The sequence below is a fragment of the Amorphotheca resinae genome (genome assembly GCF_003019875.1).
Source record: "Amorphotheca resinae ATCC 22711 unplaced genomic scaffold M430scaffold_4, whole genome shotgun sequence".
NCBI lineage: Eukaryota > Fungi > Ascomycota > Leotiomycetes > Helotiales > Amorphothecaceae > Amorphotheca > Amorphotheca resinae.
In genome coordinates, this window is record NW_020194474.1 from 228,189 (window position 1) to 240,476 (window position 12,288).

The 12,288-nt window shown below is 50.0% G+C and overlaps 4 protein-coding genes across 4 annotated transcripts; 2 read left to right on the forward strand and 2 right to left on the reverse strand.

Moving 5' to 3' along the window:
- Positions 1-684: 684 nt before the first annotated feature.
- Positions 685-2,353, reverse strand: M430DRAFT_117874 (hypothetical protein). Its single transcript, XM_024861685.1, has 2 exons — positions 1,531-2,353; positions 685-1,480 (listed from the first exon to the last, which is right to left on the reverse strand). Exons 1-2 carry the CDS (start codon positions 2,305-2,307, stop codon positions 830-832), a joined length of 1,428 nt encoding a protein of 475 aa, XP_024722061.1. The 5' UTR covers positions 2,308-2,353; the 3' UTR covers positions 685-829.
- A 1,582-nt stretch (positions 2,354-3,935) lies between these two features.
- Positions 3,936-5,970, forward strand: M430DRAFT_117877 (hypothetical protein). The gene is made up of 3 exons (XM_024861686.1): positions 3,936-4,063; positions 4,125-4,363; positions 4,428-5,970. Exons 1-3 carry the CDS (start codon positions 4,046-4,048, stop codon positions 5,836-5,838), a joined length of 1,668 nt encoding a protein of 555 aa, XP_024722062.1. The 5' UTR covers positions 3,936-4,045; the 3' UTR covers positions 5,839-5,970.
- A 1,484-nt stretch (positions 5,971-7,454) lies between these two features.
- On the forward strand, positions 7,455-9,451 carry M430DRAFT_26450 (hypothetical protein; the record flags this gene model as incomplete). Its single annotated transcript, XM_024865399.1, has 2 exons — positions 7,455-7,957; positions 8,008-9,451. The coding sequence occupies 2 exons, from the start codon at positions 7,455-7,457 to the stop codon at positions 9,449-9,451; spliced, it is 1,947 nt and encodes a 648-aa protein (XP_024722063.1).
- A 570-nt stretch (positions 9,452-10,021) lies between these two features.
- On the reverse strand, positions 10,022-11,768 carry M430DRAFT_218670 (hypothetical protein). Its single transcript, XM_024864583.1, has one exon. The coding sequence runs from the start codon at positions 11,486-11,488 to the stop codon at positions 10,262-10,264; it is 1,227 nt and encodes a 408-aa protein (XP_024722064.1). The 5' UTR covers positions 11,489-11,768; the 3' UTR covers positions 10,022-10,261.
- Positions 11,769-12,288: the final 520 nt, after the last annotated feature.

The window sequence follows — 12,288 nt, forward strand, 5'->3', positions numbered from 1 at the left end:
GTCTCTTGGGGTGCTGGAGACTCGGGCGTTGAGCTTTCTGGAGGGGTGGGTGTTGAATAATATCGAATGGATTGGAACTGCGGTTTCCGAGAATTCGATATTAGACCTCTAGAACAATCCGGACAACGTTGCGTCCTGCGAGATAGTAATCGCGGTATCGCGAAGGCGCGCAGTGGTAGCCGTGTTGCCATGGTGGTTTTGTGTAGACCTTGCTGCTTGACCGGGTGTTGTTGAATTGGGATGAAGCCTCGTGGGCCTGCCAACTTGCAGACTTCAGACCAATGTGCCCCCAGACGTCTATATGTAAGATTGATCTCTCAGTTTCATGCGTTGACAATTTGGGGGATCTGCGAATGACGACGTTGTTGTAGGTCGAGCGAGGATTTGGAGGTTGAAGCTCTAGTTCGACATAACGTACCTCGGCGCATAAATAGTTTAATGATGCATGCATAATTCTGCCAATGAACCCCACAACCACATCGCCCACTCCTTTCAGTACCTTCAAATGCCTTGAGTTTTCTTCAAGACACATGCTTTTTTGATAGCACAGCATGTTGGATTCCAAAAAGAGCAATGTTACAATTGAGGTCAAGCTCTATCGAGTTACATCTACATGTCCCTTGAGAAACACGCAAGGGGTACCACCTCAATCCTTAACGAAAGATATTACTGCGAGTCGCTGAAAATAGAAGCCTCATATGCGGTCGTTACTTATACATTTTTCTATAACAGGGAAATTGATACACCTAAGCTAAGATTCCATTCCCTACCCAATACATATACAATTTTTGATTTTCATTTTTTGAGTCTCCATTTCCGAGGGGACATCTTACAACTCCTGATCAAAGGCATCGAATCTTGCCTTAAACTCCTCGACACTCATCTCCTCACCCATATATTGTGCCCCGCCGGGAGCCCTGGGAGGAATGAGGACGGAGCTCACAACGTGGATGACCCCATCTTTGGCGATGCCGTCCTGTACAGCCACGTTGCTGAACCCATTGATCTTGATGTTGATAAAGCCTCCAAACCTTGCAAGGTCGACGCTCAGACTCTTATCATCGAGTAAGGTAGGTAGATCGACGTGGAAATGTCCCTTGGGGATCCCAGCCATGTCTACTTCCTCGGTGATCTTGACATCTGTTCCATCCTCGCTCTTGGCTTTGTAGAAGGCATCCGAGTAGAGGGTTTGGTTGGCTACGATGTGGTATTTCAGAAGGGCTTTGAGATATTTCTCGCCATACTTGCTGAAAAGGAAAGCATTGACCTTAGGACCGAGTTTCTTGAATGCGAAGTTGGAAGGGGCGAAGAAGGTTCCGCCTTCGTGGTGTGACTTGGCAATGGCGTCGAAGAGACCGGTCTTGGCCAACCCGAGCTGCAAGGTGCTGAATTCTGTTGGGAAGAGCTCGATGATCTTGAGGGCGGGCGGTGGTGGGAGCAGAAGCGAGTCGACGCCGTGAATCACACCATTAGTGCCAAACTGTGACCCGTTAATATGCTGTTTCGTTTTGGTATACAGAGGGGACGAACAATGTTGATGGCTACAACTTTGCTGTAGAAATTGACAAGCAAGCCCTTAAGGCTGAGACCAACACGGAGACGCTGGGCCACACCTCCAAGAGAGCCCTCGTCCACTACCGTGGGGATGGTGTGTGAAACCAGGACCCGTCCAGCTGGGTAGAAGTCTGGAGAAATATGGTATGCAAGGACCTTCTTGAGCAATTCCTTGGAGGGCTTCCTGCCGTGCTCCGGGATCTTCTCGAAAGCCTTATTTGTTGGTGCAAAGACTGTGTAATTGGCAGCAGTGCCATTCAAAGTCTTAACCAAATCGGGGTATTCGTCGATCAGCTGAGCAAATTTTGTGGTATATTTGCTGCTAGTGATAAGCTCGTAGACAGTCTTGTTCGGAGCGTGGTGGCCGTGATGTGGTTTGTGGTGAGGGTCGTGTGGTCTGGAAGTCTCAAAGATATCGACATCTTCAATTGTAGAGGCGGCTGAGTCGAGCCATCCCTGAATATCCCATTTCTCCATGGACATATGACACTCGAACTTTGCCTTGGCCTCATTGGCAGCACCAGACACAGCATTGATGGCGTTGTCGAGAGCATTTTCGGAGAATGCAACGGCGTTGTTGAAGGTGTCTTCGACACCAGACCAAGCTTCTTCAACGCTACCTTGGAATCTGTTGAAGTAGGACTGGGGCTCTTTCTGGGATTGGAGAGCAAGCTGCTCCGTAATCTGCTGGTCAGGTACGACAAAGGCAGAAGTGAGTGCCGCAAGCGGCAGGAGACTGGAGACCAACTTCATCTTGATCTACTGGATCTATACTGAATTGAGGTGAAGGATGAGAGGGAGCTGAGCAAGAAGCACATATGTTGGTAATGTAGGAATGCGGGAGGGCAGAAGGCGGAATAGGTAGCACAGATGACGCTGCCGGAAAATAAATTGCGGAACCGATAGAACAACGGAGACTTTGTACGAGCAACGAGTTTGGTTCGTCGTCTAGGTAGTGATGACAGAGGAGAAAAGAGATGGGTGCTGCAACTGGTCGAAGTGTAAAGACAGCTAATTGCGCCAGAGAAGAAGGGGATAGATAGATGGATGTGATTCTTACTCTTGATGCTACATGGCTGATGGTCTGCCTTTACCTGGGTATAGATGCTCTGTATTATTCGCTCTGGCTGAGAAGCTCCTCGGTCGTCATAAGCAAGGCGAAGGTCGACATCATCGAACAGTGGAAACCCGCCTAGTTGTGCATAACCCCGCATAAAAATTGCATAAAGGCCGGATGAGCGCGGATGGAAGATGGAAGAGGGGCATCGATGTAGTAATGCACAGTAATCCCGAGTCCTTACATACGATGAATATATGCCTCATACGGGAATCTATATATATCCTATATCCACGGGGAAAGCAGAGACAGCAGCCAAGAGACACTCTTCGAACTGGACCAGGTACAGAGACTACTACTCTCTCTCTTGTCTTGGTTCCTGGACCCTGGGACCATGGTTCAAGTGCCACTGATAAGCTGATAAGAAGAGCCAAGATGCGGGGGATCCGCAAGACGAAAAGATGCGTGGCAAATTTGCCGCATGTGTCTTATGAGAACGTAGATTCAAAAAGAAAACCCGGAAAATGAGTTATAAAAAAGCCGGAAAAGGGATAAGAACAAAAAAGAATAACATAGCAAAAAGAACCCAAAAAAGAAATGATTTTGCAACTGCCGTGAATCGAACACGAACCTCCACCTAACTCATTCGTATTATGAATGGAAGGGTGGAATCCTAACCATTGGACCACAGAAGCCTTGCTGGATTACCGCTGCGCTATGCGTCTCGCGATTTCCTGATATCTGAAAGTGTCATATCAAGGAATATATACATACCTACCTTACCTAGCTTACTTCTTCCCCCTCATGACAGGACTCAGGAATCCTTTTTTGTCGTCTTCAACAACTTCTCTACCTTACGTACGGCAACCAGCCTCTTCCCTACCTAAGGTATCCCCGTAAGGCAATCAAGTCCAGCACCATGCAGGGGTCCTCACCAAGCTCACCAAGCTTCTTCCCGTCCGAACCGCCTCGCTTCCGTGAAACATCATGATTCAATCATCGCGCTGCGCGTGTTTGCCCTCTCACTGGTTATTCGCGGCCTTTACCAGCCCCAGCCCGCCTTGCCATATGGGACAGCACTGATGCGCCTATTAGGTATGTATATGGATAAAGAGGGCCAGTAGATCTATTTATTATTAGCTAGACCCTATGTAAATAAACTGGAGATGCCCGCTTTGGCCTGTGGATAGGTGGTAAGCGCTGTCGTCATAAGGTACGCGGGACAGCTGCCGGTCGTTTGTCCTGGATATCCTGTGAACACAGGATATATCTACGTATCCCCTCACCTGCTCTTTCTCTCTTGCCTTCTTCCTCTTCCTCTTCCTGCTCCTCTTTTCCCTCTTCTCCAGCCGTTTTTCTCTGCTCGTCTCCAATTGATCGTATTTTCCTTCTATCTAGATTGGCAGCAGCAAGCTCCAACACTCTCCCATCAAGATGTCTCTCGCACGCCATGTGAGTGCCTCTCTACAATCACCATGCTACCATCTCCTGAGCGTGCTGACAGCTTGCGTAGGTCGATCCGGACGAGATCATCAAAAGTCTTCACAACCTACACATGAAGGAAGCTGGTTCGAAGCACGTCCATACCCGTGGCGGGACCTCTCACGTCACACCCTACTCTACCCGCTACGCAAGCAAGCAAGAAATCCCCAAATTCAAGATCCCCCACGACGGTACCCCGGCAGATGCTGTTTACCAGATGCTGAAGGACGAATTGGACCTTGATGGCAAGCCCAACTTGAACTTGGCCAGGTACGTGACAGCCGCCTTTCCCGTCCATACCAAGTAAGCACCCCGCTAATGGTGGAGTCAATAGTTTCGTTGGTACCTACATGGAATCCCAGGCCGAGACATTGATGCATGAGAACATCTCTAAGAACATGTCCGACGCTGACGAGTACCCCGCAATGATGCAAATGCATGCTCGCTGCGTCAGCATTATTGCCCATCTCTGGGGAGTACAAAAGGGAGAGCGAGCAATTGGCTCTGCTACTACCGGATCTTCAGAGGCTATCCATCTTGGTGGTCTGGCCATGAAGAGACGTTGGCAGGAGAAGCGTATGAAGGAGGGCAAGGACACATCAAAACCAAATATCATCATGGGAGCCAATGCTCAGGTAGCACTGGAGAAATTCGCCCGTTACTTCGAAGTCGAGGCTAGAATCTTACCAGTTTCGGAGAAGAGTCAATACAGACTTGATCCCGAGTTGGTGAAGGAGAACATTGATGAAAACACCATTGGTGTCTTTGTCATCCTCGGAAGTACCTACACTGGCCACTATGAACCCGTCGAGGAGATCTCCAAGATCCTCGACGAGTATGAGGCCAAGACTGGCGTTGATATTCCCATCCACGTGGATGCCGCATCTGGTGGATTCGTTGCGCCATTCACGCACGCAAAAGCCGGAGGTCCAAAGTGGAACTTCGAGCTCCCACGTGTCAAGTCCATAAACACATCCGGTCACAAATTTGGCCTCGTCTACGCTGGTGTAGGCTGGATTATCTGGCGTGACGAGTCAATGCTCCCGAAGCACTTGATCTTCGAGTTGCACTACTTGGGAGGAACAGAAGAATCCTACACGCTCAACTTCTCCCGCCCGGGAGCCCAGATCATCGCACAATACTACAACCTGATCCATCTCGGATTCAAGGGTTACCAGTCCATCATGGAAAACTGCATGGCCAATGCTCGCCTCCTCTCCAAGTCACTCGAAGCCACAGGGTGGTATACCTGTGTATCTGACATCCACCGCAAGAAAGGCGAACATAAATTCGGCGGCGTAAAAGACGTCGTCTTCGGGAAATCAGACGAGACCTCTGCAGACTACAATGCCGGTCTCCCCGTTGTCGCCTTCCGCTTCTCTGACGAATTCAAGAAAGAATTCCCACACTTGAAGCAGGAGACCATCTCTAACCTTCTCCGAGCCAAACAGTACATTATCCCCAACTATCCTCTTCCGCCAAACGAGGAGAAGATCGAGATTCTTAGAGTAGTGGTGAGAGAATCGATGAGCTTCGATCTCTTGGACCGCTTAATTACGGATATCTGCCAGACAACGCAAAATCTGATTGAATCCGACGCACAGGATTTGGGTATCTTGCAGATGCACAAGGATACCACTGTTGAGAAGGTCCATTCTAGTAAAGGAGTACATGCGGATAAGAGCGGCCAAGGAAAGATTGGCAAGAGCCCAATGACGCAGGGTGTACACAGGACAGTATGCTAAACAGCGGAGACTGAACGGGATTGGAAGAAAGAGCAGTGCACGTAATTGAGCGCGATATGTAGCATAGGTAGAAAAGCGAGACCTTACAAGAAACTGGGCAACCTCAAAACATTGACGGGAGTACCTAGGAATTCATAAATTTTATGTCTGATTCCGCGCAATAGCGGAATCTCCGTGCGGAACAGGGGTTCTGCAGCTAGTGATCGAGTACAGTTTCATGAACTGTTTGACAAAACCAGATGTAAGCAAGCCACTTAGCCTGTGCTAGCTATAGCTTCGGGCCACCTGCACACCGCGTATCGACGGCGGTTGTCACGGCTGTTCCATAGGATCCTCGACATTAAGCGCCCAGTATATTGGAATCATAAAGAACGGCTTGCAAAAGCTGCGGGAACCCCGAGATCAACGAAATACCTCCATGAACCCACAGGGCATTCGAAGGCGGATAGAGTTGCTCTTGCGTGCCCGTCTTGAGGAGTGCTTTTCCAAGGGTACTAGTATCTTCCGAGAAGGTGTATTTGTGTGTGCTTGGGCGCGGGGAGAGCGAGCTGAGCAGGATCACTAGATAGGTAGCCTTGCAAGGGAGGGAGCGTTGCGGCGGCAGACCCGATGGATCAACGGTGGATCAACGCGGGATGAGCGAGGGGCCGGCGCGGGAATGCTGTTCGTAGTCGCGCATAGATATAACCTCTGCTGCTTTGCAATATAACGAATCGACTGGGGAGGGCAGCTCTTCACCGTCCCGTTGTGTAGCGCTCGTCGTCGTCGAGTGGGTTGGCGGGCGCGGAGAAAACGAGAGAGATTGAGGCTCCGTCCTCTTTTATGGTTGGACGATCTGGAGAGGTCTTCGCTAGTAACGTATCGGGACTAGCGGCATATCTGAAGATCGAGGGCGCTTAAGTAAGGTGGAGTTGTCTAACCGCCCCGTCGCGTCGCAACACCTCATTGTGTTTCTTGGTATCCGCGAGACCAGAGCGGTGATGTGTATGTCCGTCCAGCACAAGACCGTACGTGGAGACCTGAAGAAGCACGACTTTCTGCAGCTTCCCCAGAAGGGCTTCAATGATCCGAATCCATCGTCCAGATCCGGCCCAGCATGGCGCCCTCCTTGCCCTGATTGGAAGACTTGTATCGAATGAGTATTTGCGCGCCGAGTCCAGATTGGCCGAGACAAGAGCCAGAACCAGCTCCTTTAGAATCTCAAAGGTCTGGAAAGATACTTTCTTAGATTTAGGGTTACGCCCGGGTGCTTTGCAGTGGGTCCTGGCTTGATCTCATGGGTCACATTATGAGTGGGGTACGCCTCCATTATGTCGAAGTTGCTCCGTTTTGTTCGAGTCCTGGTTGAATGGCTATGAACCTCTCATGATGGATAGAATTTTAATGCTCCGTCTCCCTTCTCGTCTGGTCAGAGATCCAGCTGTCAAGACTCTTGGTCTTGCAGCAAGCGTCTCTTCAGAGACCGGCTCGAACGCACTTTCTGTCTTCTAGACAATCGCAAGCTCATTTTAAAAAAGTCTATTGTCATTCCGTTATTTACCACTTAACCACTTATCAAGTTGATGTACATCATATACCCCGCCTCTTCTCGGCGTCCTGTCATTACCGATACGAATATGCCCAACTCCAAAACGCTTGTTTACCTCTTTAGGAGGGATCTCCGCGTCGCTGACAATCCAATTCTACAATCCCTCGTCAAAGAAAAGGCGCATGGCTACACTCATCTCCTTCCCATTTACGTTTTCCCAGCTCAGCAACTTGAAGTCTCAGGTTTCATACCGCTCGGCAGCGAAGAAAAAAGTCCCTACCCCGAAGCACGTAGCCGAGTAGGAGGCTTCTGGAGATGTGGACCGCATCGAGCGAAGTTTCTGGCGGAGAGTGTGTGGGATCTGAAGAGAGGTCTAGAGGAAGTAGGGAGTGGCTTGTATATTAGAGTTGGGATGGTTGGTGAGGTAATCGATAATATTCTAAAGTCAAAGGAACTCAACGTCAAGGGAGTCTGGATGACTGGAGAAGAAGGTGTTGAAGAGAAGGCGGAAGAAAGAGATGTCAAGCGTGCCTGCGCAGCTGCGGGTGCTGAGTGCGTGATTTGGGTAGATGAGAAGTATCTTATTGATGAGTACGTCTACTTCTATCGTTTATCAAACTACTTTCGTGCTGACTTCACAGCGCCGACCTTCCATTCAAAGACCCGCAAGAGCTCCCAGATGTCTTTACTACTTACCGTAAAATGATGGAACCTCTTCGCAACAAACCGCGTGCTGTTCTGCCCACAATAGCAAAAAACACATTGCCAACTTTCCCATCAAAGAGTTCAGTCCCATCTCAACACCCGCCCTTTGTTATCCCAACTTCTCTTCAAGGACTGAAAAATGCACTCCTTAAACCACTCACTCAAGTCAATGCACCATTAACAAAAAAACCGCCTCCCTACTGCAAAGGTGCGCAATCAGCCCATCCTTTCAAAGGCGGGGAAATGCAAGCCCACAATCGCTTGAATCATCTACTCTCCTCGGGAGCCATGAGCAACTACCACTCCACGCGCAATGGTTTGTTAGGCACTGATTGCTCCTCCAAGCTTTCCGCCTACCTGGCTCTCGGCTGTATCACATCACGCCAAATCCACGCATCTATGCTGGCCTTTGAAGACGGTACCAACCCCGCCTGGTCCGCAGTACCCGGCTACGGAGAGGGAGAAAATGAGGGCACGGGAAGCTTGCGCTTCGAGCTCCTGTGGCGTGACTACATGCGTCTCTGCAATCGCAAGTACGGCACCAAGCTATTCCACCCCTCGGGCTTCAAGGGCTCTCCCACCACGTGGTTATCCCCCTCCAACCCACCTGAAGGACAAACTACAGCTAGCGTAACGGAAATCATCCAGCGGTTCCTGAACGGCACCACAGGGATGGGCCTCATCGACGCAAGCCAGCGGGAACTATTCCAGACAGGCTATACGTCAAACCGCGCGCGGCAGAACGTCGCCTCTTTCCTCACCAAGCATCTCCACATCGACTGGCGCATCGGCGCCGAATGGTACGAGTGCATGCTCGTCGACTACGACCAGAGCTCGAACTGGGGCAACTGGCAATACGTGGCGGGCGTGGGCAACGACCCGCGCGACACGCGGAATTTCAACCCGGTCAAGCAGGCCTTCGACTACGACCCGCACGCCGAATACGTCAAGACCTGGATCCCGGAGCTGCGGGGCCTGAGCGAGCCCAGCGAGGTCTTCCAAGCCTGGACGTGCAAGGATGAGGAGCTCCGGGAGAGGCTGGGGCTGAGAGGTCTGAAATGGGTGGAGGAACCACTGGAGAAGATCGACTTCGTCATCGCGCGCAAGTATCCGCGGCCGAGAGTGAGGGGAAAGGGCAATGCGGGGAGCGGTGGAGCAGATAGCAGGGATGCTGGGAGAAGCGGTGGGACAAAGACTGGTGGTTCTGAGTGGGCGCGTGCCAGAGGTTCCGCGAGAGGCGCATCTGCTAATAGGGGATCTGCCAGTTCGAGGGGTCACTCGAGGGGTCATCGACGGGAGAAAGGCGGTGGTGGTGGTGATTCCGGCGGTAGTGGACGGAAAGCTGGACAAGCGAGCGAAAAGGAGGCAGAGCATTCGTGATGGTATAAAACCTTTTTCTTGGACGAGCATAAAAAAAAAAGCGGGCAATCAACACATTCTAGTGATCTCACTCACTGTTCTCACATGTAATCACATCTATGATGTGCAACAAAAAACTCACCATGAGCAATAGGAACGAAAAAGTCTAGTACTTGCTCTTTCTGTCCCTCTTCCCCCCGGGGTTATCCACAAGAGATCTTGACCGCTCACCACTTTATCTAAGGTAGCTTAGAAAACATTTAGAGGAAGATGAACTGATCTCTGCATCATCTTTGCTGTTTTCCTCCTCCCCCCTTCCTCGTTTCAAGTACTTTCTGCTTGATCAATATACAAGGATAAGTAAAGTGGCGTGTATGGATATGAAGCTTGACATAGGCAAAAATAGCTCAGAAGAAACAGAATTACGAAAGGAATGAATAATCAAGAGTCCGAATAGCTTGGCTCAATCCCAAGTCCCTTAGGAATCATCCAGTTGCTCATCTGGGGCGCACATTGTTGCCCCTATGACAGTAGAGAGCGATATGGTTACCAGATCTAAACACCCTCTAGAATCGGTATCAAACTTGGCATCCTGAGGAATTCAGTACTTGATTTAAGTGCAGTGGTATATCTTTTGGGATTCCTATTATACTTTTCGTGATCAAAATTGAACCACAGTGAAACTTAAAGGGGATATAAAATTTTCAGATTTCTTTAAGAAGAAGAGTGCGCAAAATGGCAAGACAGAAAACAGGCCGAACAGAAAACCATCGCCCACTCAAGCTTCATCTTAGCCTTGAAAGTCAAATCAAACCAGTCAGCCTTCGTCTTTCAATTATGTCCTTTCAGTCTCGCTGCCAATTCTTCACTCCCGTTGGCACTGAAATGCCCTTGCATATTGTCCCATGTTTTCTGTGCATTCTGCCTCCCACGCTCGAACATCTCCGTCTCGTACTGCTTAATGGCAACAGCAATATTGTGATCATCACTGGATTCCTTAGCCACCACGCTGTCTTTGCAAGATATTAATGCTCGAGCTAATTCAAGCGCATCGGCCATGGCGACATTCACACCAACACCGGCAAATGGAGTCATGAGATGAGCGGCATCGCCCAGCAAAGTAACCCCAGGGCGCGACTCCCATTTGATACCAACTGGTAACATCCAAGCCTTGCGTACAATAAGCTCGTCGCGACTTTCAAGAATGAGACGTTTCAAGTCGTCGCCGCAATCGTTGAAATGTCTTTCCACAAGCGTCTCCCTTGCATGAGTTCCAGCCCAGTCGATGCCAGACTCCTCAGCCCATTTTTCTGGCATGCGCACACAGGCGTAGGTGCGAACACTGCCGTTTTGTTCTCCGTTGCGCTGGCAGAGCAGCGCTCGCCCTTCATCGAACATAAAACAGCTTCCTTTGCCAACATACCGAGAAAGCCATGGGTTTTTCGCATCGACACCCAGAGACCAGAGTTCGATGCAGGTGATACCAGAGTAGAATGGCTGCTCGTCCGTGAGTAAAGGTCGTACCTTTGACCAGGCACCATCTGCACCGACAAGAAGATCGATATCTTTCTCCACACTGCCATCAGTGAAATGCAAGGTGTATGTCTCTCTGTCTCCGGAGATCCCTCTGGTCTTTGTATCTGCATCTACACGGAGGAGTTTCCGGTTCCATTTGATGGTACCGGGTTGGAGGGAATCTAGTAGAATATCGCGCAGTCGAACACGATCAATCTCGGGGCGATCGCTATCTTCTGCTACCCGGTTGGAATTGCCTGTCTCATTCTCATCCCAGAGAACAGTTCCGTCGTGCTTGACGAGTTTCATACACTCGCCTTCAGGCCGAGCATACTTTTTGAATTCTTCCAGCAGTCCAGCTTCCTTGAGAGCCAGTTGCCCCGTCTTTGTGTGAAGATCAAGTGTGCCGCCTTGATTTCGTACATAGCGGTCAACCTCCGATTCGTAGATGGTGCAGTTGAACTGATTCTGTTGGAGAAGGCGTGCAAGCGTGAGACCGGCCGGACCAGCGCCGATGAGAGCGATCTTGGGTGGAGACATCATTGCTTCCGAATGTGTCTTGGTGTAGCTTGTTTGATTGTGTGGAGTGATAAAAAAGCTAAGAAGATCAAGATGTTGATTGAGATAATTAAAGAGATGAAGACAGATAATAAACCTCCAAGGAGAGTGCTGTTGCCTATACTTATAGTACCAGCTGGAGGAACACTTATATCCGACGGTGAGAACTCTCGGCCGAGCTTACTCTGTGCCACTTGGCAATCCCTACCAGGGGAATAGATGCATGAAGGATCCAAGAAAGGTATTGATTGCTGGCGCAGAAATTGAAGCTTCAACTCATGCTCTGCACGGTTATTCGTAGGTCTCTGGATGGCATCGTGGGTCCCCTCGGGGAGCAGGTAAAAGGGCGCAGGGAGCAGAGACCTCCAATTCTGTATACAACTCATGCCGCACACCAACAGGCAAACCACAACCCAGTCATTGTCCACAAGTATATGCAATGCGCTGTCATGAGATGTCCCATTGAAAGGTGCGCAGTTGATACACGGGAAGATGAATATAATTGCGATGAGCAGGGCTGAGCGGGATGTTGTTTCCCCGCAGGTGCAATCATTGCAATGTTTCGCCGGTCCGCCCGGCCCGCGCCTCCTTGCACGTGACCTAGACCACGAACCTTCAATGTCTTCTCACCAGTGTTCCTGAAATCCTATTCATTGAAAGCACGCTCATGGTGCAAAATTTGCTTCTTCATCCTTATGGCTCTATTGCCATTCGATTTATATACAATACCGATCTGTATTATCGTGCCCGAGCTCGCTAATTTCAGGGGTAGGATTAAGCTAGAC

Coding starts and splice junctions, on each gene's coding strand:
- M430DRAFT_117874 (XM_024861685.1), bottom strand. CDS start 2,307: ATGAAGTTGGTCTCCAGTCTCCTGCCGCTTGCGGCACTCACTTCTGCC. Junction 1,481..1,530: donor AAGTTGTAGCCATCAACATT/GTTCGTCCCCTC, acceptor AACGGGTCACAG/TTTGGCACTAATGGTGTGAT.
- M430DRAFT_117877 (XM_024861686.1), top strand. Junction 4,364..4,427: donor CCCAACTTGAACTTGGCCAG/GTACGTGACAGC, acceptor TGGAGTCAATAG/TTTCGTTGGTACCTACATGG.
- M430DRAFT_218670 (XM_024864583.1), bottom strand. CDS start 11,488: ATGATGTCTCCACCCAAGATCGCTCTCATCGGCGCTGGTCCGGCCGGT.